Source organism: Chlamydotis macqueenii, chromosome 2, assembly GCF_036417535.1.
Source record: "Chlamydotis macqueenii isolate bChlMac1 chromosome 2, bChlMac1.mat, whole genome shotgun sequence".
Taxonomy (NCBI): Eukaryota; Metazoa; Chordata; class Aves; order Otidiformes; family Otididae; genus Chlamydotis; species Chlamydotis macqueenii.
In genome coordinates, this window is record NC_141557.1 from 163,414,639 (window position 1) to 163,437,746 (window position 23,108).

Below are 23,108 nucleotides of genomic sequence, written 5' to 3' on the forward strand. Positions count from 1 at the left end.
TAGCGCAGCAGCCGGTCCAGGAAGTCCAGCGCCTCGCCGCTCACCAGGTGCTGGTTCTCGCTGTGCACGAAGCGCTCCCACCGCTTCCGAGAGTGCCTGGGGGGCGGGGGGGGCACCCACCTCGGCGCCCGCGCGGCACGGCCCGCCGGCGCCCCGGGGAGGATTTGGGGAGGGGGACTTGGCGACGGGGGGGGATTTGGGGGAGGGGGATTTTTGGGGAGGGGGGATTTTGGGAAGGGAGGATTTTTTTGGGGGAGGGGGATTTTGGGAAGGAAGGATTTGAGGGAAGGGGGGATTTGGGGGGGGGGTTTTGGGAGGGAAGATTATTTGGGGGAGGGGGGATTTTTGGGTAGAGAGGATTTTTGGGGACGGTTTTGGAGGAAGGATTTTTGGGAAAGGAGGATTGGGGGGAAGGGGGATTGTGGGGGGAGGAGTTTGGGGAAGGGGGATTGTGGGGAAGGGGGATTGGGGGGGAGGATTTTGGGGGGAGGATTTTGGGGAAGGGGGACTTTGGGGGAAGGATTCTGGGGAAGGGGGATGGGGGGGAGGATTCTGGCGGGGGATTTTGGGGGGAGGATTTGGGGCAGGGGGATCGTGGGGGGAGGATTCTGGAGGGGACTTTGGGGGGAGGATTCTGGGGAAGGGGGATGGTGGGGGGAGGACCGTGGGGGCAGGACCACCCCGCGCGCGCCCACCTGCCCAGGATGTCGTTGAAGCGGGGGTCCAGCTCGATGCCGTACTTGTCGACGTAGTCGTACAGGTCCTCCGTGCCCAGCACCTTGGCGATGCGCACCAGCTGGGGGGCGGCGGGGGGCTCAGCGGCCCGGCCCCGCGCCCGGCCCCGCGCCCGGCCGGACGCACGCGATTCCCCCGCGCCGCCTGCATCCCGCAGCCGGATCCGCGCGGAACCCGCCAGGCCGCGTGAAGCAAACCGGCCGCGGCCCCTCACCGCCGCCCAGCGCGCCCAGCGCGCCCCAGTCCTCCCCAGGCAGGACGCAGCGGGAGCGCGGAGCGGGGAGCGCCGGGACCCCGGCGTGGGGGGGGGGGGGGGGACAGGGACAGAGAGAGGGGACCCCGGCGTGGGGGGGGGGGGGGGGGGACAGGGACAGAGAGAGGGGACCCCGGCGTGGGGAGGGGACGGAGAGAGGGGACCCCGGTGTGGGGAGGGGATGGAGAGAGGGGACCCCGGCGTGGGGAGGGGACAGGGACAGAGAGAGGGGACCCCGCGTGGGGAGGGGACGGGGAGAGGGGACCCCGGCGCGGGGAGGGGGACGGAGAGAGGGGACCCCGGCGTGGGGAGGGGATGGAGAGAGGGGACCCCGGCATGGGGAGGGGACGGAGAGAGGGGACCCCGGCGTGGGGAGGGGACGGAGAGAGGGGACCCCGGCGTGGGGAGGGGACGGGGAGAGGGGACCCCGGCGTGGGGAGGGGACGGGGAGAGGGGACCCCGGTGTGGGGAGGGGGACGGAGAGAGGGGACCCCGGCGCGGGGAGGGGGACGGAGAGAGGGGACCCCGGCGTGGGGAGGGGGACGGAGAGAGGGGACCCCGGTGTGGGAGGGGATGGAGAGAGGGGACCCCGGCGTGGGAGGGGGATGGAGAGAGGGGACCCCGGCGTGGGAGGGGGATGGAGAGAGGGGACCCCGGCGTGGGGAGGGGGACGGAGAGAGGGGACCCCGGTGTGGGGAGGGGGATGGAGAGAGGGGACCCCGGCGTGGGGAGGGGGACGGAGGGAGGGGACCCCGGCGTGGGGAGGGGGATGGAGAGAGGGGACCCCGGCGTGGGGAGGGGACGCAGAGAGGGGACCCCGGCGTGGGGAGGGGACGGAGAGAGGGGACCCCGGTGTGGGGAGGGGACGGAGAGAGGGGACCCCGGCGCGGGAGGGGATGGAGAGAGGGGACCCCGGCGTGGGGAGGGGGATGGAGAGAGGGGACCCCGGCGTGGGGAGGGGATGGAGAGAGGGGACCCCGGCGTGGGGAGGGGGACGGAGAGAGGGGACCCCGGCGTGGGAGGGGGACGGAGAGAGGGGACCCCGGCGTGGGGAGGGGGACGGAGAGAGGGGACCCCGGTGTGGGGAGGGGGATGGAGAGAGGGGACCCCGGCGTGGGGAGGGGGACGGAGAGAGGGACCCCGGCGTGGGGAGGGGATGGAGAGAGGGGACCCCGGCGTGGGGAGGGGGATGGAGAGAGGGGACCCCGGCGTGGGGAGGGGGACGGAGAGAGGGGACCCCGGCGTGGGGAGGGGGACGGAGAGAGGGGACCCCGGCGTGGGAGGGGGATGGAGAGAGGGGACCCCGGCGTGGGGAGGGGGACGGAGAGAGGGGACCCCGGCGTGGGGAGGGGGACGGAGAGAGGGGACCCCGGCGTGGGGAGGGGGACGGAGAGAGGGGACCCCGGCGTGGGGAGGGGGACGGAGAGAGGGGACCCCGGTGTGGGGAGGGGATGGAGAGAGGGGACCCCGGCGTGGGGAGGGGGACGGAGAGAGGGGACCCCGGCGTGGGGAGGGGGATGGAGAGGGGACCCCGGCGTGGGGAGGGGGATGCAGAGAGGGGACCCCGGCGTGGGGAGGGGACGGGGAGATGAGGCGGCACACGAGTGCCGGTGTCAGAGGCCACCACGCCGGTTCGGTGCTCCCGGGGGGCACTGCGGGGCGGGGGGGGGGCGCACAGGGGGCTCTGCGGGGCGGGGGGGCGCACAGGGGGCCCTGCGGGGCGGGGGGGGCGCACAGGGGGCCCTGCGGGGCGGGGGGGGGCGCACAGGGGGCTCTGCGGGGCGGGGGGGGGCGCGCAGGGGGCTCTGCGGGGCGGGGGGGGGCGCGCAGGGGGCTCTGCGGGGCGGGGGGGGGGCGCACAGGGGGCTCTGCGGGGCGGGGGGGGGTGCACAGGGGGCTCTGCGGGGCGGGGGGGGGGCGCACAGGGGGCTCTGCGGGGCGGGGGGGGGCGCACAGGGGGCTCTGCGGGGCGGGGGGGGGCGCACAGGGGGCTCTGCGGGGCGGGGGGGGGTGTACAGGGGGCTCTGCGGGGCGGGGGGGGCGCACGGGGGGCTCTGCGGGGCAGGAGAGGGGGCGCACAGGGGGCTCTGCGGGGTGGGAGGGGGGTGCACAGGGGGCTCTGCGGGGCAGGAGAGGGGGCGCACAGGGGGCTCTGCGGGGCGGGGGGGGGTGCACAGGGGGCCCTGCGGGGTGGGGGGGGGCACACAGGGGGCTCTGCGGGGCGGGGGGGGGGCGCACAGGGGGCTCTGCGGGGTGGGAGGGGGGTGCACAGGGGGCCCTGCGGGGCGGGGGGGGGGCGCACAGGGGGGCCCTGCGGGGCGGGGGGCGGCGGGGGGGGCTCTGGGGACACCCGGGGGCAGGGGGCAGGCCCCGCGCCGGCGCCGACCTGGTCGTAGTTGTCGTGGCCGTGGAAGAAGGGCTCCTTGCGGAAGATCATGCTGGCCAGCATGCAGCCCAGGCTCCACATGTCCAGGCTGTAGTCGTACATCTGGGAACGCCGGGAAAAGGCCGGGAACGCCGGGAAAAGGGCTGGAACGCCGGCGGGCGAACAGCCGGGAGCGCCGGGCGGCGAAGCTCCGGGAACGCCGCCACGGCCCGGGAGCGGGCGAGGGCGCCGAGCCCCCCCTTCCCAGAGCGCGGCGCCGCCCATCGCTCCGGAGCCTCCCCGGGACAACGTTCCCGAAACGCGGATCCCGCCGGCGGGCCGTACCTGGTAATCCACCAAGAGCTCCGGGCCCTTGAAGTAGCGCGAGGCCACGCGCACGTTGTACTCCTGGCCGGGGTGGTAGAACTCCGCCAGCCCCCAGTCGATGAGGCGCAGCTGGGCAGCGCAGAGCGGCCGTCGGGATAACGCAACCCCGGAATTCCGCCCCGACTCGGGGGGCTTTGCTCCATCTCCTCGGGATTCCAGCTTCAGCCCGCTCGGCCCGGCCTCACCCCGCCCGCGTAACCCGCGCGGCCTGCTCCGATGCCGACCCGCCGCTAATTGCACGGCTAATTACTCTAATTACGGCTTCCTGCTCGCGGCCAGCACCCGGATGATTTTCCTCCCGCTACGCTACCACGTAGAATCCGCGCCCAGGGCGCGCTTCCCGGCCGGCTCGCGCCAAAAATCTTAACGAACCGGGGAGAATCGGCATCTCCGGGCGCCAGCGCTCCGGAAACGGCTCCGGAGCAAGCGGCGCGGCTCGGCCGTGCCGAAACGCGGCGCGGGGAAGCTCCCAAGTTACGGCGGGCACGAGCCGGCGGAGAATATCCGGAGTTTCCCGTTGCGGGCACGGAGCGGGGCCGGGAGCGCGGGCGCCGCGGGAAGTTTCGCGGCGGGGAGCGCGAGCAGGAGGGGCCGTCGGCGCCGTACCTTGCGGTGCTCGTGGTCGATCATGACGTTGTGCGGTTTGACGTCGCGGTGCATGACGCCCATGCTGTGGCAGTAGTCCAGCGCCTGCCGGCAGAACCGGCGCCGTCGGGATTCAAAAATTTAAAATAAAAACCTCGCCCTCGCCTCTCCCCGGCGGAGCGCGCTCGCATCCCGGCGGACGCGACGCCGGCGGGAGGGCTCTGGGCGTTTCGGCGCCCTCGGCCGAGCGCGGCGCCGGGCCCCGGATCCTCGCACCGGGCCGCGGGGAGACAAACGAGCCGGCCGCCGCCGCCCGAGGACGCGGCGACCTCGCGCCAGCACGCGCCGCAGCCGGGAAGCCAGCCCAGGCGGCCGCCGGGCAACGGTCCAGCAGCGTCAGGCAACCAACCGCGCCCCCGCCTCCGCAAGCGGAATTCCCCGGGGGAGAGGGTCAGCGGCTCCGCCGGAGCGACGGCTTCTGGGGTTTTTTTTGGGGATTGCGGGTTTCCTGGAGCTCACCTTCAGGATCTCGTACACGTAGAAGCGGATGTCGAAGTCGGACAGCGTCTGGTAGAGTTGCTGGGGGAACGGAGCAGACGGGAGGTCGGTTACGGAAACGGCAACGGCGCGGCGCCGCGCCCAGCCGCGCTCCCAACGCCGAGGCGCCGGCCGGCCGGCGAACAGAGCCCGGCGGCCGCGGGGACGGCGCTTTCCCCGCGGCTCCCACCGCGCGTCTCGCTAATCCTCCTCCTCTCCCGCCGCTCGGCGCGGGCTCCGGCGACGCCAGGCTCAGCGAAGCCAACGGCTCGGCCGGCAAACGCCGGAGCGCGAAGGCGAGCCCGCGACGGCCGAGCGGGGCCGAGGGGAGAGAGGGGATCGTCCCCTCCCGGCGCGGAAATCCCTCCGGCAGCGCCGCCGGCCGTGGCGGCGGTCGCTCACCTTGAAGTCCGTGTTGTTGACGTGCTCGAAGACCAGGGCGGGCGTCCGAGACTGCGGGGCAGCGGCACCGGGACCAGAGGCGGAAAAAAAAAAAAAAAATTTAATTTTCCTCGCTCCGCCTCCCGCCACCGCGCGCTTCGGAGGCACCCAGGTCGCCGAGCGCTCCCCGTGCCGTCCCCTTTCCCTGGGGCCCGCGCCCCAAACCAGCCGCCCACGCCGGCCCCCGCTCCCCTTCCCCGGTCGCGATGCAGTCGCCTCGAACGGCGGCAGCGTCGCAGATCCCGTCCGGAAAAAAAAGGGCAATATCAGAAAAAAAACCGGCAACGGCGCCAGGCGGAGCAGAAAGCGCTGGGAGACAGCGCCAGCGCCGCGCAGGAAGCGTCGTCCCGTCCCCTCGCGGGTTTTTGGGGGAGCAGGGAAGGATCGCGGCTGCCGGAGGCCCAGCGGCGCGAGGAGCCGATCCCAGCCGCGAATCCCGACCGAGGGGCGGGAAGGACTCCGTGGGATCCCCGGGCCCCGCCTCACCACCGGGTCCTTCACGATGTCGAGCAGGCTGATGACGTTGGGGCCGCCGCGCAGATTCTCCAGGATTTTGATTTCACGCTTGATTTTCTTCTTTTTCACCGGCTGAGGAGAGAAAAGTGGAGCCGTGACCGGCGGCCTTTCTTTTTTTTTGGGAGCGGGAGGCTCAGCCTCCCGAGGACAGCCGCGCTCCCCCAGCGTCACCCCGGCCCCGCGGAGGAGCGGGCGAGCGCGATCCCGCGCCTGGAATCAGCCAGATCGCCCTGGAGAGCGGCGTCCGGCGAGCTCCGCCGGCTCACGGCTCTCCGCTGCCGAAGGGAGGGAGTTTTCCGCGTTTGGAAGACCGCCGGGAGAGGATTTTCCCGCAGGTTTAGGGAGCAAGCTGAGTTTCTTCAACTCCCAGGGCAAATCCTGGAGCAAAACTTTGGAAACGGTTCCCAGACCCCCAGGATCCAGGGAAAGAGCTCCAGCGGCCGAGCCCGGCCCTCGCTCCGTAACTCCCAGGGAAATCCCCGGGGAGCGAGCGTACGTACGGCTCTTCAGCGCCAGGCTCCGGAAAAAAACCCAGCGTAATTCGGTGAAATTCCAAGGAGCGAAGCCTGCGGCTGCGGAACACCGGTCTGCTCGGGACAGAGCGAGCCAGCGAAAACGGCCGCGCCCACCGCGAGCATTTGCACGTCCGCGCCGACCGCGAGGATTTGGATTTGCACGCCCGCGCCGACCGCGAGGATTTGGATTTGCACGGCCACGCCGACCACGAGCATTTGGATTTGCACGCCCGCGCCGACCGCGAGGATTTGGATTTGCACGGCCACGCCGACCGCGAGGATTTGGATTTGCACGCCCGCGCCGACCGCGAGGATTTGGATTTGCACGGCCACGCCGACCGCGAGGATTTGGATTTGCACGCCCGCGCCGACCGCGAGGATTTGGATTTGGATCCGTGCCGACCGCGAGGATCTGGATTTGGATCCGTGCCGACGGCGAGGATTTGGATTTGGATCCATGCCGACCGCGAGGATTTGGATTTGGATCCGTGCTGACCGCGAGGATCTGGATTTGGATCCGTGCCGACCGCGAGGATCTGGATTTGGATCCATGCCGACCGCGAGGATTTGGATTTGGATCCGTGCCGACCGCGAGGATCTGGATTTGGATCCGTGCTGACCGCGAGGATCTGGATTTGGATCCGTGCCGACGGCGAGGATTTGGATTTGGATCCGTGCCGACCGCGAGGATCTGATTTGGATCCGTGCCGACCGCGAGGATTTGGATTTGGATCCGTGCCGACGGCGAGGATTTGGATTTGGATCCGTGCCGACCGCGAGGATCTGGATTTGGATCCATGCCGACCGCGAGGATTTGGATTTGGATCCGTGCCGACCGCGAGGATTTGGATTTAGATCCGTGCCGACCGCGAGGATCTGGATTTGGATCCATGCCGACCGCGAGGATTTGGATTTAGATCCGTGCCGACCGCGAGGATCTGGATTTGGATCCGTGCCGACCGCGAGGATTTGGATTTGGATCCGTGCCGACCGCGAGGATCTGGATTTAGATCCGTGCCGACCGCGAGGATTTGGATTTGGATCCGTGCCGACCGCGAGGATTTGGATTTGGATCCGTGCCGACCGCGAGGATCTGGATTTAGATCCGTGCCGACGGCGAGGATTTGGATTTGGATCCGTGCCGACGGTGAAGATCTGGATTTGGATCCGTGCCGACGGTGAAGATCTGGATTTGGATCCGTGCCGACCGCGAGGATCTGGATTTAGATCCGTGCCGACCGCGAGGATCTGGATTTGGATCCGTGCCAATGGCGAGGATTTGGATTTGGATCCGTGCCGACCGCGAGGATTTGGATTTGGATCCGTGCCGACCGCGAGGATCTGGATTTGGATCCATGCCGACCGCGAGGATTTGGATTTGGATCCGTGCTGACCGCGAGGATCTGGATTTGGATCCGTGCCGACGGCGAGGATTTGGATTTGGATCCGTGCCGACCGCGAGGATTTGGATTTGGATCCGTGCCGACCGCGAGGATCTGGATTTGGATCCATGCCGACCGCGAGGATCTGGATTTGGATCCGTGCCGACCGCGAGGATTTGGATTTAGATCCGTGCCGACGGTGAAGATCTGGATTTGGATCCGTGCCGACGGTGAAGATCTGGATTTGGATCCGTGCCGACCGCGAGGATCTGGATTTAGATCCGTGCCGACCGCGAGGATCTGGATTTGGATCCGTGCCAATGGCGAGGATTTGGATTTGGATCCGTGCCGACCGCGAGGATTTGGATTTGGATCCGTGCCGACGGCGAGGATTTGGATTTGGATCCGTGCCGACCGCGAGGATTTGGATTTGGATCCGTGCCGACCGCGAGGATCTGGATTTAGATCCGTGCCGACCGCGAGGATCTGGATTTGGATCCATGCCGACCGCGAGGATTTGGATTTAGATCCGTGCCGACGGTGAAGATCTGGATTTGGATCCGTGCCGACGGTGAAGATCTGGATTTGGATCCGTGCCGACCGCGAGGATCTGGATTTAGATCCGTGCCGACCGCGAGGATCTGGATTTGGATCCGTGCCAATGGCGAGGATTTGGATTTGGATCCGTGCCGACCGCGAGGATTTGGATTTGGATCCGTGCCGACCGCGAGGATTTGGATTTGGATCCGTGCCGACAGCGAGGATTTGGATCCGTGCCGACCGCGAGGATTTGGATTTGGATCCGTGCCGACCGCGAGGATCTGGATTTGGATCCGTGCCGACCGCGAGGATCTGGATTTGGATCCGTGCCGACGGCGAGGATTTGGATTTGGATCCGTGCCGACGGCGAGGATTTGGATTTGGATCCGTGCCGACCGCGAGGATTTGGATTTGGATCCGTGCCGACCGCGAGGATCTGGATTTGGATCCATGCCGACCGCGAGGATTTGGATTTAGATCCGTGCCGACGGTGAAGATCTGGATTTGGATCCGTGCCGACGGTGAAGATCTGGATTTGGATCCGTGCCGACCGCGAGGATCTGGATTTAGATCCGTGCCGACCGCGAGGATCTGGATTTGGATCCGTGCCAATGGCGAGGATTTGGATTTGGATCCGTGCCGACCGCGAGGATTTGGATTTGGATCCGTGCCGACCGCGAGGATCTGGATTTGGATCCATGCCGACAGCGAGGATTTGGATTTGGATCCGTGCCGACCGCGAGGATCTGGATTTGGATCCGTGCCGACCGCGAGGATTTGGATTTAGATCCGTGCCGACGGCGAGGATTTGGATTTGGATCCGTGCCGACCGCGAGGATTTGGATTTGGATCCGTGCCGACCGCGAGGATCTGGATTTGGATCCCTGCCGACCGCGAGGATCTGGATTTGGATCCATGCCGACCGCGAGGATTTGGATTTGGATCCGTGCCGACCGCGAGGATCTGGATTTGGATCCATGCCGACCGCGAGGATTTGGATTTGGATCCGTGCCGACCGCGAGGATCTGGATTTGGATCCGTGCCGACCGCGAGGATCTGGATTTAGATCCGTGCCGACCGCGAGGATCTGGATTTGGATCCATGCCGACCGCGAGGATTTGGATTTAGATCCGTGCCGACGGCGAGGATTTGGATTTGGATCCGTGCCAACCGCGAGGATTTGGATTTGGATCCGTGCCGACCGCGAGGATCTGGATTTGGAACCGTGCCGACCGCGAGGATCTGGATTTGGATCCGTGCCAACCGCGAGGATTTGGATTTGGATCCGTGCTGACCGCGAGGATCTGGATTTGGATCCGTGCCAATGGCGAGGATTTGGATTTGGATCCGTGCCGACCGCGAGGATCTGGATTTGGATCCGTGCTGACCGCGAGGATTTGGATTTGGATCCGTGCCGAACGCGAGGATTTGGATTTGGATCCATGCCGACGGCGAGGATCTGGATTTGGATCCGTGCCGACAGCGAGGATTTGGATTTGGATCCGTGCCGACCGCGAGGATTTGGATTTGGATCCGTGCCGACGGCGACGATTTGGATTTGGATCCGTGCCGACGGCGAGGATTTGGATTTGGATCCGTGCCGACCACGAGGATTTGGATTTGGATCGTGCCGACGGCGAGGATTTGGATTTGGATCCATGCCGACCGCGAGGATTTGGATTTGGATCCGTGCCGACCGCGAGGATTTGGATTTGGATCCGTGCCGACGGCGAGGATTTGGATTTGGATCCGTGCCGACCGCGAGGATTTGGATTTGGATCCGTGCCGACGGCGAGGATTTTCACGGCCGCGTGGATTTGCACGACAGCGAGGTTTGGATTTTCCCGGGCGCCCCTACCTTGAGGATTTTCACCACCACCTTCTCGTTGTTGGTGATGTTGATGGCTTCGAAGACTTCGCTGTACTTGCCGCGGCCGAGTTTCCGCACCAGCTGGAAGTCGTCCTGGTTGCTGCCGGAGGAAAGGGAGAAACAAACGGGATGAGGAGCGGCGCCCGGCCCCAAACGCGCCGCCGGCCTCGGAGAGCGCGCTCCTCCCGCGCTCCGGCGAACGCGGGGCCGGCAGCGGGGCCGGGGGAGCCGCCGCGCTCACACGCAGAGCCGGACGCCGGAGCCGGGGGAGCCGCACGCGCTCGCACGCAGAGCCGGACACCGGAGCCGGGGGAGCCGCATGCGCTCGCCAGCGGAGCCGGACACTGGAGCCGGGGGAGCCGCACGCGCTCGCCAGCAGAGCCGACACCGGAGCCGGGGGAGCCGCCGCGCTCACACGCAGAGCCGGACGCCGGAGCCGGGGGAGCTGCCACACTCGCCAGCAGAGCCGGACACCGGAGCCAGGGGAGCCGCACGCGCTCACACGCAGAGCCGGACGCCGGAGCCGGGGGAGCCGCCGCGCTCGCCAGCAGAGCCGGACACCGGAGCCGGCGGAGCCACCGCGCTCACACGCAGAGCCGGACGCCGGAGCCGGTGGAGCCGCCGCGCTCGCCAGCGGAGCTGGACGCCGGAGCCGGGGGAGCCGCACGCGCTCGCCAGCGGAGCCGGACACCGGAGCCGGGGGAGCCGCCGCGCTCGCCAGCAGAGCCGGACACCGGAGCCGGGGGAGCCGCCGCGCTCGCACGCGGAGCCGGACGCCGGAGCCGGGGGAGCCGCACGCGCTCGCACGCAGAGCCGGACACCGGAGCCGGGGGGCCGCACGCGCTCGCCAGCGGAGCCAGACACCGGAGCCGGCGGAGCCACCGCGCTCGCCAGCGGAGCCGGACGCCGGAGCCGGGGGAGCCGCCGCGCTCGCCAGCGGAGCCGGACGCCGGAGCCGGGGGAGCCACCGCGCTCGCCAGCGGAGCCGGACGCCGGAGCCGGGGGAGCCGCCGCGCTCGCACGCGGAGCCGGACACCGGAGCCGGGGGGGCCGCACGCGCCGCAGCCCCCGGCCGGGAGAACGCTTTGGTTTTTTTCCCACCTTTTTTTCCTTTTCACCTTTTTTTTCCCCACCGTTCCCTCCCTCGGTCAGGAAGAGGCGGCGGCGCAGGGGCTGCGACACCCGGCTCCCCCGAACTCCAGAGCCCGCCCGCAGCCAGCTAACGGCGGAATCCGGCAAAATCCCCGGCAGAAAGAATTCCCCTCGGATCCCCGCTTGACGCCGGGGCGCGAAGGATCTGGCGCACCCCAGGATTCGGAAAAATAAAGATCGCGGCCAGGGAAGGGGTGGGAAACGAACCGACTCGGAGCCGGGAAAGCTCCGGGGGGGAAATCCACGCGGGTTTAAGCGAAGTCGCCCGCGGGCGCCGGGGCAAGCGGCAGGAAAGCGCGGAAGCAGCGGGAATCGTTTCCGCAGCGCCGAGGAGGGAAGGCGCGGGGATTCCACGAGGAAAAGCGAGTGGAGGAAAGAAAGGGAATTCCCAGCCGGAACACGGGGATGACACGGGAGAGGAGAGCGGGAGGCAGCGGCACCCTACGGCGCCAGGCCGCCGCGCTCCCCGGCCCTAAAAAACAAATAAAAGCCGAACCTTCGCTCCTCCGGCGCGGAAATCCGCGGAGGCCGAGGGAGGGGGCGCGGCGCGGCGTGCCCAACGGACGCGGGGAGGCGCGGGGGCAACGGCACCGGCAAGGCTGGGCGAGGGGAAAACCCCGCCGAAATCCCAGCTGCGCGTGGCGGGCAGGGAATTACCGGCCCGGAGGCACCGAGGGCTCCCGGGGCCCTGCCCGGCGCGGGGATTTGGGAAGTTTTTGATAAAAAGCTTTTTTTCCTTTTTTAGGGAGCGGCGAGTGGCGCGGAGAGGAGAGGAGAGGAGAGGAGAGGAGGGAGACGCCGGCGAGGGCTCCCGGTCCGACCGGCGCCGGCCCGGCCGCGGTCTCTCCTCTGCAGTCCCGTTTTACGGAATTTTTGGTTTTTTACCGCAACTTCGGAAGGCAAAGCAGCTCCATCCCCGGCGGCGGCGCTGCCGAAGCGCCGGGCGCGGGGAGGAAGACGCCGGGGAGCCGGGGAGCGTTTCCCACTGACAGCCGGGAATTCCGCGCCGGCCCCTCCGGGTAAAACAAACCGACCGGCGTCTCCCTTCACACTCCCGGAGGCTCGAGCCCTCGGGGGAACTCCAAAATTCCCAAAAAATAAAATAAAATACAATAGTCACAAGACTTCCGCCTCCGTCCTTTCAAGCTGCTCGTCGCTCCCAGTTATTCCCAGTTATTCCCAGAGCCCCACTTCCCAGCACTTCGGGGCGGGAAATCCCAGCGGCGGGGAAAAAAAAACCAAAATAATGAACAGCGGAAAAATCTGGACGGTGGGAAATCCGAGCGGCGAAAACCTGGGCGCTGGGTGTTCTGGTTTTGTTAGTGAGGGGGGCCTAACGTGGCAGCTTCTGTAGGAAACTGCTAGAAGTCGCTCCCCTTTGTTCAGTGGACTCGGCCGGGCGTAGGCGGACCCGCTGCTGGCCAAGGCCGAGCCAATTGGTAGCAGAATGTCCCGTGATAACGCCTCTGCGATAACGTATTTAAGTAGGGGAAAACAGGAAAAAGAGGAGGAGAAGATGTGAAGCAGCTGAGCGGGGGCAGAGAGGGGGAAGCGCGAGCCTCGTGGGCCTTGCAGGCCTCACCCTCTGGCCTCCCGCCGGGCAGCCGACTGGGCCCAACTCGGCCCGGCCTGGCTGCAAGAAGTGGAGAGGAGAGGAGAAGTGAATAAGATGTAAAAAGGATCCTGAGAGGCGTCTGCCAGCCTGTTGTGAGGAACGGCTGCAGACGCCAAGGTCAGTGAAGGAGGAGGGGGAGGAGTAATGCGGCTCCTGGCCAAGATTCCTCTGCAACTCGTGGTGACGACCATGGTGGAGCAGGTTGTCCCCCTGCAGCCCGTGGAGGTCCACGGAGGAGCAGAGATCCCCCTGCAGCCCATGGTGGACCCCACGCCGGAGCAGGTGGATGCCTGAAGGAGGCTGTGGCCCGTGCAGGGCCTGCTGGGACAGCTGTTCTGGAGGGACTGCACCCCGTGGAAGAGATGACCCACGCCGGAGCAGTTTCACGGAGGACTGTGGCCCGTGGGAGGGACCCCACGCTGGAGCAGAGGAGGAATGCAAGGAGTTCTTCCCCCGACGATGATACAGCGGCGTAAAACAACGCGTGATGAACTGACCGTGACCCCCATTCCCTTTTCCCCCCCCCCCCCCCCGTGCCGCTCGGGAGGGGAAGGTAGGAGAGATAATGTTAAGCCCGGAAGAGGGAGGGGTGGGGGGAGGTTATCTTGTTCCCTGTCTCATTCTCCTGCTAATTTTAGAAATAAATGAATAGTTTTCCCGAGTCGAGTCTGTTTTGCCTGTGACGGTAACTTTAAGGATTTCTCCCCGTCCTTATCTCAAACCTTGAGCCGTTTTTCTTATATCATCTCCCCCTGTTCTCTCGGAGGGTGGGGGGAGCGAGAGAGAGACTGTGTCGTCTGGTCCTGATTGGGGCTGAACTACGACACTGGGAAAACCAAACGGCGGGAAAAAATGAAAAAAAACCGAACGGTGGGAAAAACGAACGGCGGAAAAACTGAGTGGTGAAAAGGCAAATGGCGGAAAAAACTGAACGGCAAAAAACTGAATGGTGGGGAAAAAAAAAACACGAGCAGTGAGAAAAATGAACGGCGGGAAAAAAACAAGCGGCAGAAAAACGAGCAGCAGGAAAAAACGAGCGGCGGGAAAATCTGAACGGTGGGAGAACTGAGCGGCGGGAAATCCGAACGGGTAAAACCGCATGGTGAAAACCGAATGGCGGAAAAAAATGAAGGGCGGAAAAACTGAATGAATGGTGGAAAAAGAAAGAATGAACGGCGGAAAAAATGAATGGCGGGAAAAATGAATGGCGGGAAAACCGAACGGCGGGAAAAACTGAGTGGCGGGAAAACCGAACGGCGGGAAATCTGAATGGCGGGAAAAAACGAGCGGTGGACAAAAACCAGGTGATGGAAAACCGAGCGGCGGGAAAACAGAAAAAAACGAGCGGCAGGAAAACCTGAGCAGCGGGAAAATCCAAACGGCAGGAAACCGAGTGGTGGAAAAAGTGAGCGGCAGACAAAAACGAAAAAACTGAACGGCGGGAAAACCGAGCGGCAGGAAAACTGAGCGGCGGAAAAAAATGAACGGTGGAAAAAACCGAACGGCGGAAAAATCCGAAAAAACTGAGCGGCGGGAAAAACAAACGGTGGGAAAAACCGACCGGCGGGAAATCCCAGTGGCGGACAAAAACGGGAAAACCGACGGGCGGAACAACCGAGCACTGCAGAAGCCAAGTGGCGGGAGAGTCGAGCGGCAGAGAAAGCCGGAGGGCGGCAGAACCGGGCGGCGGCGGCGGCGGGCGCGGCGGCTCCCCCCCCGCCCCGCGGGCGTACCCCCACTCCACGACGTGCGCCTCGTAGTCCCAGTACTCGCGGGGCCGCTGGGTGTTCACGTCCGCGTAGACCCTGGCCCGACTGGGCGCCGGCCCCGACATGCTTCCGCGGCCGGCGGCGCCGCGATCGCCCTGAAAACACAAACGCACGTCAGCGGGGGGCGGCGGTGCGGTTCGGGTGGGGGTCCCCGCCCGCGCGGCGCGGGTCGTCACCCCCAAAACCGGCGCCGGCCGCCACCGAAGCCGCGAGGGGAAAGGCAAAGGCGCGCCGGCCCGAGGACGCGCGGCGCTCGCGCGCCTGCCGACAGCGAGCCGGGACGCGGCGAGACCATGACTCTCCGCACCAGTGGCAAACTGGGAGCCCACCAGTCCAGTGAGACCGCGCGCGACCCCACCGGCCCCGTGAGACCGCGCGCGAGCCCACCGGCCGCAGTGAGGACGTACGCGAGCCCACCGGCCCGGTGAGCACCGTGCCGGCCGCACACCCCAAGCCGGGACACGCGGGAGGCCCCGAAACCCCGGTTCCCTCCCCGATCCCGGGCGTTTTAACTTCTCGCGCAGGGGTTCAGCCAAAAAAAAGTGAAAATCCCACCGTGGCTTCAAAGAGAACGCGGCGGCCGACGCGGCGTTCCCGCTTATCCTTGCCGGCGGCGAAAAGCTCCGGAGGCCGGCTCCGGCGGAGGCGTGACATCGGTGCCGCGGCGCTGGCGGATCGGGGCGAAAGGCGCTGGCGGGGAGAAGAGAACGGCGCAGAGACGTTAGAGAGGGAGGGGAAAAACCGGCGGGGACCTTCCTCGCCGGCAAAAATCCCAGGGACCCTCTCTTCCCGCCCCGTTTCCCAAAGATTCTGAACCTGAGGAGCGCAGGAAAAAAAAGCCGCGGCACCAGGGAAGGCGGGGGGCTGGGGCCAGGAGAGGCTGCTCCGGACGGGCCGAGCGCGCCGGCTCCCCGCTCTGCTGCTCCCGACTCTCCGGCTCCGGGGATCCCAACTCTCCGGCTCCCGACTCTCCGGCTCCCAAGGATCCCAACTCTCCGGCTCCCGAGGATCCCGACTCTCCTGCTCTCGAGGATCCCGACTCTCCTGCTCCCGACTCTCCAGCTCCCGGGGATCCCAACTCTCCGGCTCCCGAGGATCCCAACTCTCCTGCTCCCGACTCTCCGGCTCCCGGGGATCCCGACTCTCCGGCTCCCGACTCTCCGGCTCCCAAGGATCCCAACTCTCCTGCTCCCAAGGATCCCAACTCTCCTGCTCTCGAGGATCCCGACTCTCCTGCTCCCGACTCTCCAGCTCCCGGGGATCCCAACTCTCCAGCTCCCAAGGATCCCGACTCTCCTGCTTCCAAGGATCCCGACTCTCCTGCTTCCAACTCTCCGGCTCCCGAGGATCCCGACTCTCCAGCTCCCGACTCTCCAATTCTTGACTTTTCAGCTCCTGGCTCCCCAGCTCCCAAGCTTCCCAACTCTCCCATTTCCTGACTCCCCAGCTCCCAAGGATCCCAACTCTCCTGCTCCCGAGGCTCCCGTGTCTCCAGCTCCTAACTTGCTGGCTCCCGAGGTTCCCGGCCCTCCTGCTCCCGAGGTTCCCGGCTCTCCTGCTCCCGAGGTTTCCGGCTCTCCTGCTCCTGACTCTCAGGATTCCCAGCTCTTGGCTCCCAACTCTCTGGCTCCCAACTCTCCAGCTCCCAAGGCTCTGGCTCCCGAGGTTCCTGACTCTCCAGCTCCCGACTCTCCAGCTCCCGAGACTCCGAACTCTCCGGCTCCTGACTCTCTGGTTCCCGAGGCTCCTGAGGCTCCCAGCTCTCTGATTCCCAACTCTCTGGTTCCTGACTCTCCAGCTCCCAGGATTCCCAACTCTTTGGCTCCCAAGGATCCCAACTCTGCAGCTTCCGACTCTCCGGTTCCCAGACTCTCGACTCTCCGGCTCCCAAGGCTCCTGACGTTCCAGCTCCTGAGGGTCCCCACCTGAGGGGATGGGGATGGGATCCGGGAGCCGTTTGACTGGATGGGGATGGATCCAGGAGCCGAATGCTGGAACGGGATGGGATCCGGGAGCCGTTTGACTGGGTGGGGATGGATCCAGGAGCCGAATGCTGGAACGGGATGGGATCCGGGAGCCGTTTGACTGGGTGGGGATGGGATCCAGGAGCCGAATGCTGGAACGGGATGGGATCCGGGAGCCGTTTGACTGGATGGGGATGGGATCCAGGAGCCGAATGCTGGAACGGGATGGGATCCGGGAGCCGTTTGACTGGATGGGGATGGGATCCGGGAGCCGTTTGGCCGGATGGGGATGGGATGCGGGGGCAGTTTGGCTGGACTATCCGGAAGCAGCTTGCCAGATCGGGATGGGATGCTGGGAACAGTTTTTACTGGACTGGGAGAGGATCCGGAGCCATTTGGCCGGACTGGGATGGGATCTGGGAGCAGCTTGGCCAGACTGGGATGGGATCTGGGAGTGGTTTTACTGGATCAGGAAGGGATCCAGTAGCCGCTTGGCCGGATCGGGCCGGGGCTCTGGGCGCCGGTTCCCGGATCGGGATGGGCTCTGGGCGCCGGTTCCCGGATCGGGCCGGGCTCTGGGCGCCGGTTCCCGGATCGGGCCGGGCTCTGGGCGCCGGTTCCCGGATCGGGATGGGCTCTGGGCGCCGGTTCCCGGATCGGGCCGGGCTCTGGGCGCCGGTTTCCCGGGTCGGGGCCGGGCTCTGGGCGCCGGTTCCCGGATCGGGCCGGGCTCTGGGTGCCGGTTCCCGGATCGGGCCGGGCTCTGGGTGCCGGTTCCCGGATCGGGCTGGGCTCTGGGTGCCGGTTTCCCGGATCGGGCCGGGCTCTGGGTGCCGGTTCCCGGATCGGGCCGGGCTCTGGGCGCCGGTTCCCGGATCGGGATGGGCTCTGGGCGCCGGTTCCCGGATCGGGCCGGGCTCTGGGCGCCGGTTCCCGGATCGGGCCGGGCTCTGGGCGCCGGTTCCCGGATCGGGGATGGGCTCTGGGCGCCGGTTCCCGGATCGGGCCGGGCTCTGGGCGCCGGTTCCCGGGTCGGGCCGGGCTCTGGGCGCCGGTTCCCGGATCGGGCCGGGCTCTGGGTGCCGGTTCCCGGATCGGGCCGGGCTCTGGGTGCCGGTTCCCGGATCGGGCTGGCTCTGGGTGCCGGTTCCCGGATCGGGCCGGGCTCTGGGCGCCGGTTCCCGGATCGGGATGGCTCTGGGCGCCGGTTCCCGGATCGGGCTGGGCTCTGGGCGCCGGTTCCCGGATCGGGCCGGGCTCTGGCGCCGGTTCCCGGATCGGGCCGGGCTCTGGGTGCCGGTTCCCGGATCGGGCCGGGCTCTGGGCGCCGGTTCCCGGATCGGGCCGGGCTCTGGGCGCCGGTTCCGGATCGGGATGGGCTCTGGGCGCCGGTTCCGGGTCGGGCCGGGCTCTGGGCGCCGGTTCCCGGATCGGGATGGGCTTCTGGGCGCCGGTTCCCGGATCGGGCCGGGCTCTGGGTGCCGGTTCCCGGATCGGGCCGGGCTCTGGGCGCCGGTTCCCGGGTCGGGCCGGGCTCTGGGCGCCGGTTCCCGGATCGGGCCGGGCTCTGGGTGCCGGTTCCCGGATCAGGATGGGCTCTGGGCGCCGGTTCCCGGATCGGGCCGGGCTCTGGGCGCCGGTTCCCGGATCGGCCGGGCTCTGGGTGCCGGTTCCCGGATCGGGATGGGCTCTGGGCGCCGGTTCCCGGATCAGGATGGGCTCTGGGCGCCGGTTCCCGGATCGGGCCGGGCTCTGGGCGCCGGTTCCCGGATCAGGATGGGCTCTGGGCGCCGGTTCCCGGATCGGGCCGGGCGCGGGCGCCGGTTCCCGGGTCGGGCCGGGCTCTGGGCGCCGGTTCCCGGGTCGGGCCGGGCTCTGGGTGCCGGTTCCCGGATCGGGCCGGGCTCTGGGTGCCGGTTCCCGGATCGGGCTGGGCTCTGGGCGCCGGTTCCCGGATCGGGATGGGCTCTGGGCGCCGGTTCCCGGGTCGGGCCGGGCTCTGGCGCCGGTTCCCGGGATCGGGATGGGCTCTGGGCGCCGGTTCCCGGATCGGGATGGGCTCTGGGTGCCGGTTCCCGGATCGGGCCGGGCTCTGGGCGCCGGTTCCCGGATCGGGCCGGGCTCTGGGCGCCGGTTCCCGGATCGGGCCGGGCTCTGGGCGCCGGTTCCCGGATCGGGCCGGGCGCGGGCGCCGGTTCCCGGGTCGGGCCGGGCTCTGGGCGCCGGTTCCCGGGTCGGGCCGGGCTCTGGGTGCCAGTTCCCGGATCGGGCCGGGCTCTGGGTGCCGGTTCCCGGATCGGGATGGGCTCTGGGTGCCGGTTCCCGGATCGGGATGGGCTCTGGGTGCCGGTTCCCGGGTCGGGCCGGGCTCTGGGTGCCAGTTCCCGGATCGGGCCGGGCTCTGGGTGCCGGTTCCCGGATCGGGATGGGCTCTGGGCGCCGGTTCCCGGATCGGGCCGGGCTCTGGGTGCCGGTTCCCGGATCGGGCCGGGCTCTGGGCGCCGGTTCCCGGATCGGGCCGGGCTCTGGGTGCCGGTTCCCGGATCGGGATCGGGCTGCTGGGCGCCGGTTCCCGGATCGGGCCGGGCTCTGGGTGCCGGTTGCCGGATCGGGCCGGGCTCTGGGCGCCGGTTCCCCGGATCGGGCCGGGCTCTGGGCGCCGGTTCCCGGATCAGGATGGGCTCTGGGCGCCGGTTCCCGATCGGGCCGGGCGCGGGCGCCGGTTCCCGGGTCGGGCCGGGCTCTGGGCGCCGGTTCCCGGGTCGGGCCGGGCTCTGGGTGCTGGTTCCCGGGTCGGGATGGGCTCTGGGCGCCGGTTCCCGGGTCGGGATGGGCTCTGGGCGCCGGTTCCCGGGTCGGGATGGGCTCTGGGTGCCGGTTCCCGGGTCGGGCCGGGCTCTGGGTGCCGGTTCCCGGGTCGGGATGGGCTCTGGGTGCCGGTTCCCGGGTCGGGATGGGCTCTGGGTGCCGGTTCCCGGATCGGGCTGGGCTCTGGGCGCCGGTTCCCGGGTCGGGCCGGGCTCTGGGGTGCCGGTTCCCGGGTCGGGATGGGCTCTGGGTGCCGGTTTCCCGGGTCGGGATGGGCTCTGGGCGCCGGTTCCCGGATCGGGATGGGCTCTGGGCGCCGGTTCCCGGGTCGGGATGGGCTCTGGGTGCCGGTTCCCGGATCGGGCCGGGCTCTGGGTGCCGGTTCCCGGGTCGGGATGGGCTCTGGGCGCCGGTTCCCGGATCGGGCCGGGCTCTGGGCGCCGGTTCCCGGATCGGGCCGGGCTCTGGGCGCCGGTTCTGGATCGGGATGGGCTCTGGGTGCCGGTTCCCGGGTCGGGATGGGCTCTGGGCGCCGGTTCCCGGATCGGGATGGGCTCTGGGTGCCGGTTCCCGGATCGGGCCGGGCTCTGGGTGCCGGTTCCCGGATCGGGATGGGCTCTGGGTGCCGGTTCCGGGTCGGGCCGGGCTCTGGGCGCCGGTTCCCGGATCGGGATGGGCTCTGGGCGCCGGTTCCCGGGTCGGGCCGGGCTCTGGGCGCCGGTTCCCGGATCGGGCCGGGCTCTGGGCGCCGGTTCCCGGATCGGGATGGGCTCTGGGTGCCGGTTCCCGGGTCGGGCCGGGCTCTGGGCGCCGGTTCCCGGATCGGGATGGGCTCTGGGCGCCGGTTCCCGGGTCGGGCCGGGCTCTGGGCGCCGGTTCCCGGATCGGGCCGGGCTCTGGGCGCCGGTTCCCGGATCGGGCCGGGCTCTGGGTGCCGGTTCCCGGATCGGGATGGGCTCTGGGTGCCGGTTCCCGGGTCGGGATGGGCTCTGGGTGCCGGTTCCCGGATCGGGCCGGGCGCGGGTGCCGGCCCCCCGAAGCGCGCTGGCAGCGCGGCGCGTGCCGCCCGTGCGGTTCCCAGCCCGCGATCCCGGCGCCGCCGGCCGTGATCCCGCGCTGCCCGCGCTCCAGAACGTTCCGCTAAAGCGCGGTGCCGGCCCCCGCGTCCCGCCAGCTCCGGCGCACGGCCACCGCGCCGCGGCCCTGCCCCACGGGCACCCCCCGCCCCACGCGTGCCCCCGCAGCCCCGGCTCAGGCCCCGCCCCTGCCCCCCCCTGCCCCACACCCACCCACTCGTGCTCACCCACCCACCCTCGCGCCCACTCGCCCTCACGCGCACGCACACGCCCACACTGACAGCCCCCCACCCCCCACGCTCACCCCCCCCACTCGCACACTCACCTGCACCCACCCCCGCTCACCCCCCCACTCACACCCACACTCCCTCACCCCCCCACACTCACACTCACCCCTCCCACTCACATCCACACACTCACCCCCACGCTCACACCCACCCACCCGCACTCACACTCACCCTCACAGCCCCCCCACGCTCACGCCCCCACCCCACCATGCTCACAACCCCCCACACCCACCTGCACCCACTCACACTCACCCACGCACACTCACAGCCCCCCCATGCTCACACCCACACCCCCTCACACTCACCCTCACCCCCACCCCCACTCACCCACGCACACAGCCCCCCCCACAGCCCTCGCGCTCACCCCCACGCACCCCTCTGACACCCCCTCCCCTTCCCAGCCGCACCCGCACCCACGCACCCCCCGCAGCCCCCACAAACCCACTCACACCCCCCCCACTCACCCCCACTCACACTGCCACTCACACCCCCACTCACCCCCACTCACACCCCCACTCACACCCCCACTCACCCCCACTCACACCCCCACTCACACCCCCACTCACCCCCACTCACCCCCACTCACCCCCACTCACAACCTCCCCACTCCCCCCCCACTCACCCCCACTCACACCCCCCCCCACTCACCCCCACTCACACTGCCACTCACACCCCCACTCACCCCCACTGACCCCCACTCACACTGCCACTCACACCCCCACTCACCCCCACTGACCCCCACTCACACCCCCACTCACCCCCACTCACACCCCCACTCACAACCTCCCCACTCCCCCCCACTCACCCCCACTCACACCCCCCCCACTCACCCCCACTCACACCCCCCCCCACTCACCCCCACTCACACCGCCACTCACACCGCCACTCACCCCCACTGACCCCCACTCACACCCCCACCCCCACCCCACTCACCCCCACTCACACCCCCCCACTCACCCCCACTCACACCGCCACTCACCCCCACTGACCCCCACTCACACCCCCACCCCCACCCCACTCACACCCCCACTCACCCCCACTCACCCCCCCACTCATCCCCACTCATCCCCACTCACAACCTCCCCACTCCCCCCACACTCCCCCCCACTCACAGCCCCACCCCCACCCCACTCACCCCCACTCACACCCCCCCACTCAAACCCCGCCACTCACACCCCCACCCCACGCACCCCACCCCCACCCCCCCACTCCCCTCCCCCTTCCTCCACCCCACTCCCCTCCCCCGCGCGGCCCCGCTGTCCCCTCACCGGAGCGGCCGTGGGCCGGGGTCCGTGGGTCCGGGGGGGCCGTGGGCGGGGGTCCGGGGGTCCGGGGGGGCCGTGGGCGGGGGTCCGGGGGCCGGGGGGGCCGTGGGCGGGGGTCCGGGGGTCCGGGGGGGCCGTGGGCGGGGGTCCGGGGGTCCGGGGGCCGGGGGGGCCGTGGGCGGGGGTCCGGGGGGGCCGTGGGCGGGGTCCGGGGGTCCGGGGGGGCCGTGGGCGGGGGTCCGTGGGTCCGGGGGCCGGGGGGGCCGGGCCCTGCCTGTCCCGGCGGCGCGGGAGGGGCGCGGCCTCCCCGGGGCCGGCGGTGACCAAGATGGCGGCGGCGCCCTCCGCCCCGGCCCGCCGCGCCGACAGGGGGCGCCACAGCGCGCCCGCCGCGGGGGACAGAGCGCCGCCAGCGGGACTGCGCCTGCGCGGGGGCGCGACCGGTGCGGCCGGGGTGACACCAGTGGCACCAGTGGCACCAGTGACACCGGGACTGGGACCAGGGACACCAGTGACACCAGTGGCACCAGTGACACCGGGACTGGGACCAGGGACACCAGTGACACCAGTGGCACCAGTGACACCGGGACTGGGACCAGGGGCACCAGTGACACCAGTGGCACCAGTGGCACCGGGACTGGGACCAGGGACACCAGTGCCCCCACTAGTGACACCAGTATGACTGGGACTGGGACCAGGGACACCAGTGGCACCAGGACTGGCACCAGTGGCACCAGTGATACCAGTGGCACCAGTGGCACCAGTGGCACCAGTGGCACCGGGACTGGGACCAGGGACACCAGTGACACCAGTGACACCAGTGGCACCAGTGGCACCAGTGGCACCGGGACTGGGACCAGGGACACCAGTGACACCAGTGACACCAGTGGCACCAGTGGCACCAGTGGCACCGGGACTGGGACCAGGGACACCAGTGGCACCAGTGGCACCAGTGGCACCGGGACTGGGACCAGGGACAGCAGTGCCCCCACTAGTGACACCAGTATGACTGGGACTGGGACCAGTGACACCAGTGACAGCAGGAC

General features: G+C 68.9%; 1 protein-coding gene across 1 annotated transcript in view; it reads right to left on the bottom strand.

The window, feature by feature from the left end:
- LOC147601904 (casein kinase II subunit alpha-like) overlaps window positions 1-22,126 on the bottom strand; it is a 22,969-nt gene extending 843 nt beyond the window's left edge. Inside the window, exons 1-12 of the mRNA XM_086741507.1 lie at window positions 22,066-22,126; window positions 15,218-15,352; window positions 14,627-14,757; window positions 10,115-10,226; window positions 5,790-5,891; window positions 5,265-5,315; window positions 4,845-4,904; window positions 4,347-4,430; window positions 3,699-3,809; window positions 3,375-3,476; window positions 696-796; window positions 5-96 (exon numbers count right to left, since the gene is read on the bottom strand). Of these exons, the coding sequence (XP_086597633.1) occupies window positions 5-96; window positions 696-796; window positions 3,375-3,476; window positions 3,699-3,809; window positions 4,347-4,430; window positions 4,845-4,904; window positions 5,265-5,315; window positions 5,790-5,891; window positions 10,115-10,226; window positions 14,627-14,757; window positions 15,218-15,316 (1,045 nt within the window). The 5' untranslated portion in view covers window positions 15,317-15,352; window positions 22,066-22,126. The remainder of the gene's footprint in view (window positions 1-4; window positions 97-695; window positions 797-3,374; window positions 3,477-3,698; window positions 3,810-4,346; window positions 4,431-4,844; window positions 4,905-5,264; window positions 5,316-5,789; window positions 5,892-10,114; window positions 10,227-14,626; window positions 14,758-15,217; window positions 15,353-22,065) is intronic.
- Window positions 22,127-23,108: the final 982 nt, after the last annotated feature.